The 13,829-nt window shown below is 43.0% G+C and overlaps 1 protein-coding gene across 3 annotated transcripts in view; it reads left to right on the top strand.

Annotated features, from left to right (window-relative positions):
• vav1 (vav guanine nucleotide exchange factor 1) overlaps positions 1-13,829 on the top strand; it is a 26,634-nt gene extending 12,805 nt beyond the window's left edge. For 2 of the 3 annotated variants that reach the window (XM_084565147.1, XM_084565146.1), the window contains exons 7-29: positions 57-165; positions 1,170-1,268; positions 1,367-1,435; positions 1,513-1,616; positions 1,706-1,805; positions 3,420-3,515; positions 3,620-3,688; positions 3,765-3,851; positions 3,932-4,017; positions 4,115-4,250; positions 4,363-4,472; positions 5,559-5,660; positions 5,767-5,861; positions 5,953-5,975; positions 6,564-6,600; positions 6,734-6,870; positions 9,154-9,219; positions 9,426-9,457; positions 10,775-10,885; positions 11,476-11,563; positions 11,737-11,866; positions 13,294-13,445; positions 13,525-13,829. In XM_084565147.1, coding sequence (XP_084421273.1) covers positions 57-165; positions 1,170-1,268; positions 1,367-1,435; positions 1,513-1,616; positions 1,706-1,805; positions 3,420-3,515; positions 3,620-3,688; positions 3,765-3,851; positions 3,932-4,017; positions 4,115-4,250; positions 4,363-4,472; positions 5,559-5,660; positions 5,767-5,861; positions 5,953-5,975; positions 6,564-6,600; positions 6,734-6,870; positions 9,154-9,219; positions 9,426-9,457; positions 10,775-10,885; positions 11,476-11,563; positions 11,737-11,866; positions 13,294-13,445; positions 13,525-13,578 — 2,092 coding nt within the window. In that variant the 3' untranslated portion in view covers positions 13,579-13,829. The remainder of the gene's footprint in view (positions 1-56; positions 166-1,169; positions 1,269-1,366; positions 1,436-1,512; positions 1,617-1,705; positions 1,806-3,419; positions 3,516-3,619; positions 3,689-3,764; positions 3,852-3,931; positions 4,018-4,114; positions 4,251-4,362; positions 4,473-5,558; positions 5,661-5,766; positions 5,862-5,952; positions 5,976-6,563; positions 6,601-6,733; positions 6,871-9,153; positions 9,220-9,425; positions 9,458-10,774; positions 10,886-11,475; positions 11,564-11,736; positions 11,867-13,293; positions 13,446-13,524) is intronic. The other variant, XM_084565148.1, reaches the window with a different exon arrangement.

Here is a 13,829-nt window from a genome sequence, read left to right as displayed (position 1 = left end):
ACTGACGATGACAAGACCAAGATCATGATGATAACCACTTTGTACATGCGTTCCAGTGACACGGTGGATGAGGATGACGACTTATACGACTTCGTGGAGGACGAGGAGAACGAGGGAGACGAGATCTATGAAGACTTGATGAGGACGGACGAACAGCCTGAAGCGGTGAGTGGTCCACGCGGAACAAAAAGGAGACTCTGGGCTGCATTTGCAGGGATTTCACCTTTGCATCCCGGCTTCTGATTTCCTTTAACCCTCGTGCTACCCTCTTGCATGATCTCTATCTGTCTGTCCATTCACTTGGGGTCCCAGAGACCCCAAAGGTAGCACGAGGGATAAAACAGAACTAGGGAGGGCACCCCATCCGGAAAATGCCCACTGTGATCTGATTGGTCAGCTCAAATAGCCTGAGTAGGCACCATGGGAAGAAGGAAGGAAGGGAGGAAGGGACATGAAACTGAAGCGCTTAATTGGAGCAAATGAAAACACGCCCCCGGGTGCAGGATTTACATCATGCTTGTAGCTGTAGATGTGCAACCACTTTTGCACCAAGTTTGACATCCTTGTTTTTAGACACCTGAGGTAGATTTACATGGATTTAATCATTTGCAATCTTTTACATCTGAAATTCTTAAACCAAATCTTTTGTGAACTGTCTTATTTATCATCTCACAATCGCATGCATTTATTATGAAACCCTTCGTAAGCGTCTTAACCTCAAGGGTGCCGCAGTATTTTGTGATGACAGATAACTTTGAAGAGCAGACGACTCCTCCTTCCAGAGAAGGCACCGCAAGCAAACATCGCCCATAGTTGGTAAAGGAACAACCTGGCTATGGGACAAGTGGTAGCAGGTGTAAATGAAAACTCAAAAATGAACCCGACCGTGACCTTAATGCAAAAGTTATCTTTGAAATATTTAGTATAGATTGGGATTGATTAAATCCCTACATTAATGCTTTGATCGTGTCAAATTATTATGCATCAGTGGGAGTTTTACTGTAACCCTAGAAAATTGAAAGAAAGAAGGAAAGAAAGAAATTTAACAACCAGCTTGATGAAAATGTAGACATTGATTTATCTTTCTAAATCCAAGCTGATGTCAGCGCTGAAAACTGTGTCCCCAATAATATAAATTAAACGTTTAAATTCAAATTGTGTTTGTGCAGCAGCAGCCGAAGACCGGAGTAGACAAGCGAGAGTGTTGCCTGCAGGAGATCAGACAGACTGAAGAGAAGTACACCGACACACTGGAATCTATATTACAGGTACGCACATGTCCTCAAAGGACACGTCGCCAAATCATGAGACATGCATGCAAAAAATAAACGCACATTTAACGGCCGTTCGTTATCTTTTCGTGCAGCACTTTATGAAACCGCTTCAAAGGTTCCTCCAGCCTCAAGACTTGGAGAGTATCTTCATTAACATAGAGGTAAAGGGGCAGATTATCTACACACCTCTCCAGGCTTCCCTTCACTTGTTAACACGTTTACTTCGTGTGTTTCGCAGGATCTGGCTCACACCCATCGTAGTTTGATGGAGGAGGTTCGAAACTCCATCCTCAATTATGGAGCAAAGGATCTCCACCAGGTGTTTCTAAACTACAAGGAGAGGTACACGGCGCATGCACAACTGTATCCACGCTGCAGACACACGACAAGTGCATGCGTGTAATGTGTTTTTATGTTCGGTCTCTCTTCAGGCTGTTACTGTACGGTCATTACTGCAGTCAGGTGGAAACAGCTACGAAACACCTCGACAAGCTTTCAAACACGAGGGAGGATATCAGGATGAAACTGGAGGTGACGAATGATTTCATCTGCTATTTTGGATGTTATACACTGACTGGCTGATAAGCTTCTGCAATATCACAAGATTTATTTCCATCCAGTGTTGCATTAATTTTTCACCAAGATCTTGTATTGATGATGGGAGAGTCTGACAACTGAGCAAAGCCTTCTCCAGCACATCCCAAAGATTCTCAATGGGGTTAAGGTCTAGACTCTGTGGTGGCCAATCCACGTGTGAAAATGATGTCTCATGCTCCCTGAACCACTCTTTCACAATCTGAGCCCCATGAATCCTGACATTGTCCTCTTGGAATATGCCCGTGAACGTCAGGGAAGAAAAAAAATCCATTGATGGAATAACCTGGTCATTCAGTATATTCAGGTAGTCAGCTGACCTCATTCTTTGGACACATAATGTTGCTGAACCTAGACCTGAGCAACTGCAGCAACCCCAGATCATAGCACTGCCCCCACAGGCTTGTACAGTAGACACTAGGCATGATGGGTGCATCACTTCATCTGCCTGTCTTCTTACCCTGATGCCCCCATCACTCTGGAACAGGGTGAATCTGGACTCATCAGACCACATGACCTTCTTCCATTGCTCCAGAGTCCAGTCTTTATGCTCCCTAGCAAATTGAAGCCTTTTTTTCCAGTTAGCCTCACTGATTAGTGGTTTTCTTAAGGCTACACAGCTTTTCAGTCCCAATCCCTTCAGTTCACTTCACATTGTACGTGTGGAAATGCTCTTACTTTCACTATCAAACATAGCCCTGAGTTCTACTGTTGTTTTTTGTAGCCGATCACGATCAATCAGGATTTTTTTCTGACCACGTTTCTTCCTTGAAGACGATGGTTCCCCACTATCCTTCCAGTTTTTAATAATGCGTTGGACAGTTCTTAACCCAGTTTTAGTTGTTTCTTCAATCTCCTTAGATGTTTTCTCTGCTTGATGCATGCCAATGAGTTGACCCTTCTCAAACAGACTAACATCTTTTCCATGACCACAGGATGTGTCTTTAGACATGGATTCAGTGTTCTGCTAGGAAACGTTTTGACCTGGATGCACACACAAAAACGCTATGAATAACTAAAAAAAAACATCAAGAACAGGACAAGGTGTTGACCTGGCCTCCAAATTAACTAGATCCCAAACTGATCAAGTATCTGTGGGATGATCCACAGAGGCCCCTCCCCTCAAAGCCCCCCCACTAACAACATGTTGTAGCCAGACACCACAGGACACCCTCAGAAGGCCCATGTCCATTCTCTGATGAGTCACAACTGTTTTGGAGGCACAAGGTAGACCTACACAATATTAGGAAGGTGGTCATAGTGTTATGCCTGATCGATGTATGTATTACATACTGTAAATGTCTTATAGGGGGCCTCTGAAGTGTGTAGCCTATGATACGTGCCCATTAGCATCTTTTACCTGAGCCCCACCATGTGTCTACAGTTTGACAGACGTGGTTTTGAAAATTCTTTCTCTGCCGCAGGGGGATTTTCATTTTTTTATTACACTACAGCTTTGGACCACCTTCAAAAGCTGGCAGGAAGTGAGCCACACAGCACCCCTTAACACGTGGTTTTCTGCAGATGTTTACCCTCTTGTTTCTCTTGCAGGAGTGTTCGAAGCGAGCAAACAGCGGCCGGTTTTCTCTCAGAGACTTACTCATGGTCCCGATGCAGAGAGTCCTCAAATATCACCTCCTGCTGCAGGTTTGTGCGTTCACTTTGATTACACCTAGTGACTGTGTTGTCATTTATAAGTTGTTGTTTTTTTACAGCAGATGTAATTTGAAGTGATTTGCTTGTGTGTGCAGGAGCTGGTGAAACATACCACTGACTCAACAGAGAAGGAGAACCTCAGGACGGCCCTGGATGCAATGAGAGTCAGTGTTTACTGATCGTGTGTTTACTGAGCAGCTATACTTCAGTCCATGATATTTAACTCATCGTTTGTTCCAGGACTTGGCGCAGTGTGTGAATGAGGTGAAGCGGGACAACGAGATCATCAGACAAATCACCACCTTTCAGCTCTCCATAGAAAACATGGTGAGGTCCTCGGACAATAATCAGCGTCTCTTTGGCTGTCGCTCTCCGGTCATCTCGGTTCTCACTCCTCTTCCTTTCAGACTCAGTCTCTAGCTTTCTACGGTCGACCCAAGATTGACGGCGAGCTGAAGATCAGCAGCTCGGAGAAAAAGTCCAAACAGGACAGGTGTGTGTCGTTCACGTCTGTGTGTGTGTGTCTGTTTTTTTTTTAACATGTCACACTGCCGTTTGACTGTGTGTGTGTGTGTTTGGTCGTCCGTCAGGTACGCATTCCTCTTCGACAAAGCCGTGTTTATTTGTAAGAAGAAGAGCGGAGAGACGTTTGAGCTGAAGGAGATCATTGAACTGCAGAACTACCAGATACGAGACGAACCCACGGGAGAGAAGGACAATAAAAAGGTCTTCTTCGCTCTCCATTAACAACATACACAAGAGATAACACACCCATAAGGCCTTTTTGTTTTGTTTGTTTTTTAAAACTGACGATGTGTGTTTGTGTTTGTGTGAGCAGTGGTCCTATTTGTTCCTCTTGCTGGACTACTACGGGAAGTGTGGGTACGATTTATTCTTCAAAACCAGAGAGCTGAAGAAGAAATGGCTGGAACAGTTTGAGATGGCTCTGTAAGTTATCACACATGGAAATGCAAACATACATCGATCAGGCAGAACATTATGACCACCTTCCTAATATTGTGTAGGTCTCCCTTGTGCCTCCAAAACAGTTGTGACTCATCAGAGAATGGACATGGTCCTTCTGAGGGTGTCCTGTGGTGTCTGGCAACGGGATGTTGTTAGTGGGGGGCCTTTGGATCCTATGGGTTGAGAGGAGGGGCCTCTGTGGATCATCCCACAGATACTTGATCAGTTTGGGATCTAGCAAATTTGGAGGCCAGGTCAACACCTTGTGCCGTTGTTCATGTTTTTTGAGTCGTTCCTAAAGTGTTTTTGTGCCTGTATCAGTCTGCATTCTTGCTGGGGATGGCTGCTGCCATCAAGGAGTGTCATTGATATGGGGTGGGGGTGCCTGGTCTGGTCTAAGTAACATCCACACAAATGAATGCCAGGTCTAAAAGTTTCCCAACAGAACAATGAATTGTCACAAGATGATCAATGTTATTCACTTCTCCTGTCAGTGGTCATAATGTTGTGGCTGATCAGTGTATACTCACTGTACAGTACCTGTTCACTACCTAAAAGCAAACAGAACTAATTACCACGATAGAGTGTTTGTACAGTGAATACAGCAAATGAAAGCTAATGCTGCTTTGTATCCGCTGGACGCTCTTCACAGCTTAGAAAGTGACAGTACAGTATATATCGCCTGACTTGGCATGAAAGTGGCCAGAAAATCACTTGGTGCAGGTTTTAGATAATCAGCTGCTTCTTTTGTAATGAAACCGTAACTCATTTATAATGTATGAAGAGAAGCGGAACTGAATCAGTTTAGAAACGGGCAAGGAGAAGTTTGACTTTAGCCGCTTGTCACATACGGTTTTGTGTTTTTGATTGCTCAACCACGTAGGAAATGAACAGACATCTCATTACCAGTTGATTATCTTATGCGTAATCTGACAACTCACTCTTGCTGGTGCTGTTGCTTTTTGTCCTGCGTCAGGTACACCAAGTAGAAGGTTTTTAACTTTTAACCAAAACTCCACTATTGGTTCCTCTTGCTGCGGTGCAAACGGTTGTGCTTTATGGTTGCAGGTCAAATATGTGTCCTGAGAACTGCACGGCAAATAACCATGATTTCCAGATGCACTGCTTTGAAGAAACCACCTCCTGCAAGGCCTGCTCAATGTTGTTAAGGTAACGATGTCTCACTTCTTCTTCTTCTTCTTCTCTTGGATACAATGATTATTAAAAACAAACATGTCAGCTGAGGTGATTATCTCTCTCCGTGTGTCGTCTGCAGGGGGATATTTTTCCAGGGTTATCGCTGCACCCGCTGTAAAATGGCGGCACATAAAGAGTGTTTAGGCAGAGTCCCCGCCTGCGGACGAAACTCAGGTCTGTACACACACAGCTGCACATCTTTGAATACTCATTCTCCTGAGCATTACCACGACCTCTTACACAAACTGATCTCTTGACATTACAGATCATTCTGCAGTTACGAAGAAGGTAAGAATGCGTTCGTCTGCATCTGTGCGTACACCGATCAGCCACAACATTAAAACCGCTGACAGGAGAAGTAAATGCATTCATTCATGTGGATGTTACTTAGACACGAAGCACCCACCTAGACCAGACCAGGCACCCCCACCCCATAGCAATGACACTCCTTGATGGCAGCAGACATCCCCAGCAGGATGCAGCCTGACACAGGGACAAAAACGCTTTAGGAACCACTAAAAAAAAACATGAAGAACAGCACAAGGTGTTGACCTGGCCTCCAAATTCACTAGATCCCAAACTGATCAAGTATCTGTGGGATGATCCACAGAGGCCCCTCTCCTCAACATCATAAGACTCAAAGGCCCCCACTAACAACGTTCTGTTGCCAGACACCACAGGACACCCTCAGAAGAGTCACAACTGTTTTGGAGGCGCAAGGAGACCTACACAATATTAGGAAGGTGGTCATAATGTTATGCCTGATCGGTGTATGTTTCATATTATTAAGGTAGAAGTGTTTTGGCTACACAACATGTCAAATTGACAAAAGCTTTTAAGTAAAACTTTGCTCCATTTTTGTTTTTGTTCTTTCAGACTAAAACACAGAAATCCTCCGGGCATTCTGCCGTCGGTAAGACTTTTACTTTGAAATGCTGCAGATTAAACATTTTAACCTTCCTTTTATTGCCCCCAAGTAACCTCCAGGACTGAAGAGCTTGCATTACGTCTCACATGTCCTCTGTCTGTCTGTCTTTCCCTGTCAGGATTCCCCAAAATGGAGGTGTGTCAGGAGTATTATGGCTTGCCGCCTCCCCCCGTTGGCTTCGGCCAGCCGCTGCAGCTCACCAAAGGAGACATTATTGAGCTTACCCGTGCCGATGTAGACCTGCCCTGGTGGGAGGTAAAACTGAATATGCACTGTGTGTTCAGAAAGCTGAGTGGAGGGGTGGGGGGGTCACACGTTTTTACGTGGAGTTTTCAAGACTCGTTTCCTGTGGTTAATGTGTAGGTGTGAGATGCTTTAGTCTTTTTCGGTCGCTTTTGTCATTTCTCTGCTCTGCATCGCTGCTTCTCTGCCTTCCACTTCCTCCCCCACACCAGACCTGCATTCCTGTCTGTCTGTCTGCATGTCTGTCTGCAGGCTACATTTGAACAGATTTGATTTTGAGACTAAATTTCAGCTCGGGGCTGAATTCTGTTTAGCTGCCTCGGTTTCGTGTCGCTGTCTCCTTGTCACATCAGTGAATTAAAACATTTCTTACCACGACAAGTCAAAATATTTGCGTGAGAAAAATAGATTAGACATTTTTTTATGATTGATTGTGAGCATTTTACTTATTTTCAGGCAGTGAAGTAACTTTATTTGAGCATTTATATATATATATTCTTCTACTCTGTGACCGTATAATGTCTGCTGTTTGTTTTACACCACTACGTCTGTGAAGGTTCTCAGTCATCCAGGTCATGGTATATCCGGAAAAAGGTTTAAAAAGGCAACTGGACTCGTAGAGAAAACTCTACAAGTCCAGTTGCCTTTTTAAACCCTCTTCGGATATACGCCACTTCAAATATTTGTGTCACGGTCGTGAGTTATAGTTGTTTCCTGTTTTATTTTGGAAATGAAGAAGCTACTCGGATGAGTTTCGAAACGTCTTCTCAAAAAACTCCATAATACGAGTCCTGCTGCCTTTCTTAAACGTATTTTTTTTTTTTTTTTTGACATACCATGACCTGGATGACTGAGACCCTTCCCGGACGTACTTTGTCCTCATGCGTCCTGGTTTGTTTTACTTCCTCCCTTTGTGTTTTAACGTCTCATTTTAAAACTCGTTTATCTCGTTCACGCATCAGACATTTTTTTGTTTTTATTAGGTTCTTACTGACTTTAACCTTTCTTCTAGTTTTAATTCTTCTCATAATCAGTTTTTCCACTACGTTGCTGCGTCTTCTTTATTCCGTTTGCTTTAGCAGCTCAAGAGTAAAGCAAATTTTTGTTTTTTTGCAAGCAGCTTCCTGTGTTCTGCTTGTGTCTGTGACCCTTTGACAGCTTTACTTTCATTCAGATTATGATCATATATGTATAAAAGAATAAAATTGAAAAATAAGCTCACACAGCACAGTGTTAGGATTAAACCAGCGGCTACCGGCAATTTCTCTTGTGACCCATTTGTCGGGGGAAAAGACACTGCTCGGATGATTTCAATTAAATAAGTTAAATATATTTTTTGAGACCTGTGCAGCGCATTCACATCATTTTCATTAATTATCTCGAGAAGTTCCAGGTTTTCACGTGAGCTCCGCGAAAGTATTCAAAGCCTAGGCCCGCAGCCGCAGTAGTAAGGAACCGATGTGCAGTAAACAGTTTGCCTGCACGTGTTTTCCTGCTTTGAGCACATTTGCTTATGTAACCACCCTACTTTCACTTCACTGAGATTTTTATTTACATTTTACCAAAAAGTGGTTGATGGCCACCAGCGGCAAACAATTAGGGAACGCCTCAGTCAGATTTCCCTTCCCTCTGCAATAATTCATTCATTCATTCATCTTCTGTAACCGCTTGTCCTGTGAAGGGTCGCGGGGGGGCTATCCCAGCTGGGCTAGAGGCGGGGTACACCCTGGACAAGTCACCAGTCTATCACAGGGCTAACGCAGAGAGACAGACAACCATTCACACTCACACCTACGGCCAATTTAGAATCACCAGTGAACCTAACCAGCATGTCTTTGGACGGTGGGAGGAAGCTGGAGTACCCGGAGAGAACCCACACAGACACAAACAACCCAGAAAGGCCTCAGTCGGCCGATGGATTCAAACCCAGAGCCTTCTTGTTGTGAGGCAAAACGCTTGCGTGTGGAAGTCTTTGCAGTAAACTTGCCAACACAAGCAAAACAGGCTTGTCACTGCCTGGCAAATACACAGCTCAACAAAAAAAATAAACTGCTCACGTGGTCGTTTCTTTTTTGATGTGACACTGTTATTTCAAGCTTTGTGGGACTTCCTCGCTAAGCCCTGGCGTTACAAATTTTAGACTTGTGAATTACCTCACATCGCCCTCACCTGCATGCAGCTCATCCATTTTAGGCGCCGTTTATAAGAAGCGGATATTTTGTTGCTGACCTGAATATTCGTTTAGCGCGCTCGTCCCACGCCGTCTGACCTTTTGTGGTTTTGTGTGTCACCCAGGGAAGGAATCTGACTGTTGGTCAAATGGGATGGTTCCCCTGTCAAAAGGTCCAGCCCTACGTCTCTGTGAGTACAAACAAAGAGCAAATGTCCTCGCTTTTCTTGAAGAAAAATAAATTGTTGATTAAGTTTCCCAAGAGACATCTGAGCTCAGGAAAAAGAACAGATGACGGACGCATTCGTCGCAGTCCGCAACTGAAACAAAAAATCAGCAGTACTGGGAAGTGAGGCAGTTTTATATTTAACCTCAATGTGTTCTCAACTCTTTCCAGAGGGCGACCCCAGACCTGTCTGGCTTCAACTGGTGAGTACCAACAACTAGGAACTGGGCTGATTCATTCGCTCACCAAACCACAGTACCCCTCCCCGCCCCAACCCATGGTCTGATTTCTTCCTGTATCGCAGTGCTCTGCAAAGCTTACAGGGAAACACCACAATGCTGACAAAGAGAATTAAAACAACCGCGAAAAAACAGAAGCAGACACTGAAACGTGCTGATTTTGTGAAGCAGCTTCGGGACAGTAAAACTAATGGGATGCAGCGTCTCTGCCTCTCTCTCTCTAACGCCACCGTCGCTGTCCATGTGTTAAATAATTAGCAACACCAATGATGTTTGACACTGAGACACGTCAGAGTAATAACTAGTTAGAAACTCAAAAAACTCCTTATGAAAACACAGAATTGTCCTTAAAGACATTATGTGCTGAAAAGTTTTTACCTCGCCCCCCTGGAGGTGATGGCAAGTATGACACTAATACCCCAAAGCATAAAATAACCTGATTATTGCACAAATCTTCACACATTTAATGTTTTTTATGCTATTAATTTAATTTAATTTAATTTAATTTAATTTAATATGCACACTCTATAGTTTTACACTTAATAAATAATTTACAAGACACTATAATGTAGTTTATTAGTCCACAACTATAACAGATAAGAGTATACCTAAACACAGACGTCATAATTTAAAATGCATTGTCATATATTTAAATTGCATAAAGGTGAACTCGATTTCAGTGTGTTATAAACCATTTATTTAATCGTATTTAATGTGTGCTGCTCATAAATAGAGGGACTGAAAGTACATTTGTGTAGTGTTATATTTGTTTTATTCAGATTCTTTGGCTACAGTCGTGTTAAAGCACAAACACGGAGACATGTTGATGTAAATGCAGCAGACTAGGAGCTAATTTCTTCGTTTGAGAATTTTTTTCCTGTTCGAGAAGCGCATTTTAAATTCAACTATGATTTGACTGCTACTCACAAAAACAGAATTACACCGTATATTGGTACATCTGGGTACGACTTTAAAAGGTAAATGTCAAACCGTTTTCATTTTAATATGGTGATTGGACGCCCATACTTACTGGATTTTTATTAAAATAAGACACACTAACAAAATTCTGTAGTTGACATTATCGTTTCATTACTGTCCTCTAAAAACATCTTTAGGTGAGACTGTAGAGAGAGTGATGAAAACAGGGCACTCATTAAAAGCAGGGACACCTCAGAGTAAACTGGAGATGATGAAAATGATGTATAATGGGTTCTTATTTTTTAAGCTGAATAATCTAACTTGAGGCAAACACTAACGTCCTGGTCCTCGCTGTGATTCAAGGTTCGCCGGGAACATGGACCGCACCGCCGCCAAAAACCTGTTAATGCCTCGGTCCGATGGAACCTTCCTCGTACGGCAGAAAGACGGAGGAGAGTTCGCCATCAGCATCAAGTGAGACTCCGTCTGTGTTTCTGTTAAAGAGCCGTTTGGTTTCAGGTTTCACTTTTTCCTTCGTTGAACCGAACTGAAAAGTTTCATCAGTATTTCAGTGACAGATTTACATTTCTTCATGTTTTCTTATCGATTATAGGCAGACTCAGAAACTGTGATAGACATTTTCACACATTTTCTGGCACATTTTTTTATTTATTTTTTTTAAGCAAAGCTTTACTCAGTTAAAAGTAAACTGCTGACCTGTAACCCAGATGTGTAAATAACTTCCACATTAGAAAAGTTTCCTTTTCTGCACAATCTTTTGGAGATTTTAGTCTATTTTTAACCGACACAAACTGATGTCTTGGTCTGGAAAATGACTGAGGTCACTCTTTGTTGAATGCTGATCGGTGCCTTTCTATGAGCTCCAGTATCACTTCCCCTCAAAAGTAGGCAATCAAGTGTATGTCTTGAGTAACAAAGGATTAGAGCATATTTTACCTAGAAGTAATCCACATGTAAAAGTCCCTTCTTTTGAGAAGTTTTCCATTCGACCTCTGACTCTAAACACAGTTAAACAGAGATTTTACTGTCTCTCTGCTCCTCAGGTTCAATATGGACATCAGACACATTAAGATCACCTCTGCTGAAGGCCTGTACCGCATCAATGACAAGAAAGCATTCAAGGGTTTAATTGTAAGTCCCACACCTTCACCCCGGCCAAAACATTACGTCACGGCAGCGGAAAGAAACCAAAGAAACCGAAACCGTATCTCACTGACCTCACCTCCTCATCTCTAACCACATCTAGCATGTGTCTCGCACTTTTCTCACGTCCTCTTTGTCCTCTCGTGTGTGTCCCGTGTCAGGAGCTGATTCAGTTTTACCAGCAGAGCTCGTTGAAGGAGTACTTTAAGGATGTGGACACCACGCTGCGTATACCGTTCAAACAGCCAGAGCAGAGCAACTCGTCTAACAACACGCTGAACTCCACGCCAGGTACGGAGGAGCTACGCCTCTATATATACGCCTCGGGTTAAAGAAATAGTTAAATGAGGGGGTTCATTTAGTGAACTAAAGCAAGGAGAGGGTTAGCTTAGCTTAGCATAGCTGGAAGCAGGGGGGAACAGCTAGCCTGGCTCTGTCCAAACATAATCCTCAGCCTTGTTAGTGGCTTTAGCTTTGAGCTAAATGCTAACATTATATTATAGCATATCATATTTATGAATATAAAATTCACTCCATATTAGTTTGGAATGTGACACATCATCTAATACATGCCAGTAAATGCAAATTACAGCAGAGGCTGATGGGATGTCATTAGTTCTGGAGGTATTTATTGATAAACCAGTTCTTAATAAACCAAATAACAGACCTATATAACACTATATAATATATAAAAAGTCAATAAAACGAAGTTAATTCAATCACATGGACACCTGAACCAAGTTTTAAGCTTGTGACAAGCGCAGAATTAACCAGATGATATTTCACTTTCGCCCCCTGGTGGTAGGATGATGTATGATATTTATGACTGAAACGCAAAATAACCTGATGATTGCTTAAAATATAATGTTTTAGTTGTTATTTTTAAAAAAAATATCTTTATTAAAATCTTATACAGACATAAACACAATATAGGACCACGCCGCAAACTTAAACTCGGTGGTAGGTACCTTAAATAAACTAAATTACGCAAAGCTGGGTAGGCCATGTTATACTAGAACGACCAAAAATAAATGAATTAAAATTAAAAAAAATAATCTGGATGAGTAAAAGAGGGGGGACCAGCCCTGTTGGAGACGGCTTCAAAGTCCTGTATTCATGTAAAGTACAGTGGCATCATATAATTGTATCTGTACATAGGTTCTAATCTGTAAATATTGTCCATATGCTGTACCATACTTATTTACCATAATATTTATGCCACGTGCACTTACTGCCTATTGCACTTCTGGTTAGATGCTAAACTGCATTTCGTTGCTCTGTACATGTACATGTGTAATGACAATAAAGTTGAATCTAATCTAAATCTAATCTAATCTAATTAGTACCTTGGCCCTCAAAGAACCGTCCATCCTTTACACATTACATAGTCTGCTGACTGAGATCTATCAGACCCTTCAACACAATGCCTCCCAGTCTGCCACCAACATATTTCAATCTTTCTCATCTTTTGCCTCAAGCAGTCCCTGTAAAACTGGAAAATGACACATTACACTTATATATCTTATTTACTTGGTTTGTACAAGAACTGGACTGGTTATTTTTTTTTTACCCATGGACAGATGCAGGCTTGTCTTTTCCTTGTTTCTCAATGTTTTTCATCAAAACCTGTGCATGACACGGAATAAGATGATTTTCCCCCAAATGTCGAACCCGTCTTTTAAGCTCTTCCATGCTTGAATGCGGGCTCTGTCTCACAGGGGGCAGCATGAAGAGTTTCGGCGTGGCGAGGGCCAGGTACGACTTCTCGGCCAGGGACCGCACGGAGCTGTCGCTGCGGGAAGGAGACACCATCAAAATCCTCTCCAAGAAGGGCCACAGCGGCTGGTGGAAGGGAGAGGTGTACGGCCGGGTGAGCGCGCGCACCGCACAGGGTTAGTGTGTATGTTTTAGAGCCTCTTGTCTCACCTGCAACCCTCCTGTGTTTCCAGGTGGGTCTCTTTCCAGCCAACTATGTGGAGGAGGATTACTCTGACTACTGCTGATGAGCCTCCAGAGGAGACATGTAGACCCCACGCGCTTCACGTGTCGGCTCTACTGTGTGAGAGCGATTGCATTAACCCATATGCATGAGTGTGGCTGTGTTCGTATGTGAGAGACGCGGGTACTTGTAATGAGAGTCTGGCGATGTGAATAAAGTTTGTTCAGCTGACCTGACCATGTCTGGCTGGTGTTTGTGCAGCTTGGAGGAAAATGCACACTTTACACTCAACGTATCCGAGCACACACCTGCGCA

The sequence above is a fragment of the Chelon labrosus genome (assembly GCF_963514085.1).
Source record: "Chelon labrosus genome assembly, chromosome: 2".
NCBI lineage: Eukaryota > Metazoa > Chordata > Actinopteri > Mugiliformes > Mugilidae > Chelon > Chelon labrosus.
The sequence above is the reverse complement of the archived record's forward strand: the minus strand, read 5'-3'. Positions and strand labels throughout refer to the sequence as shown.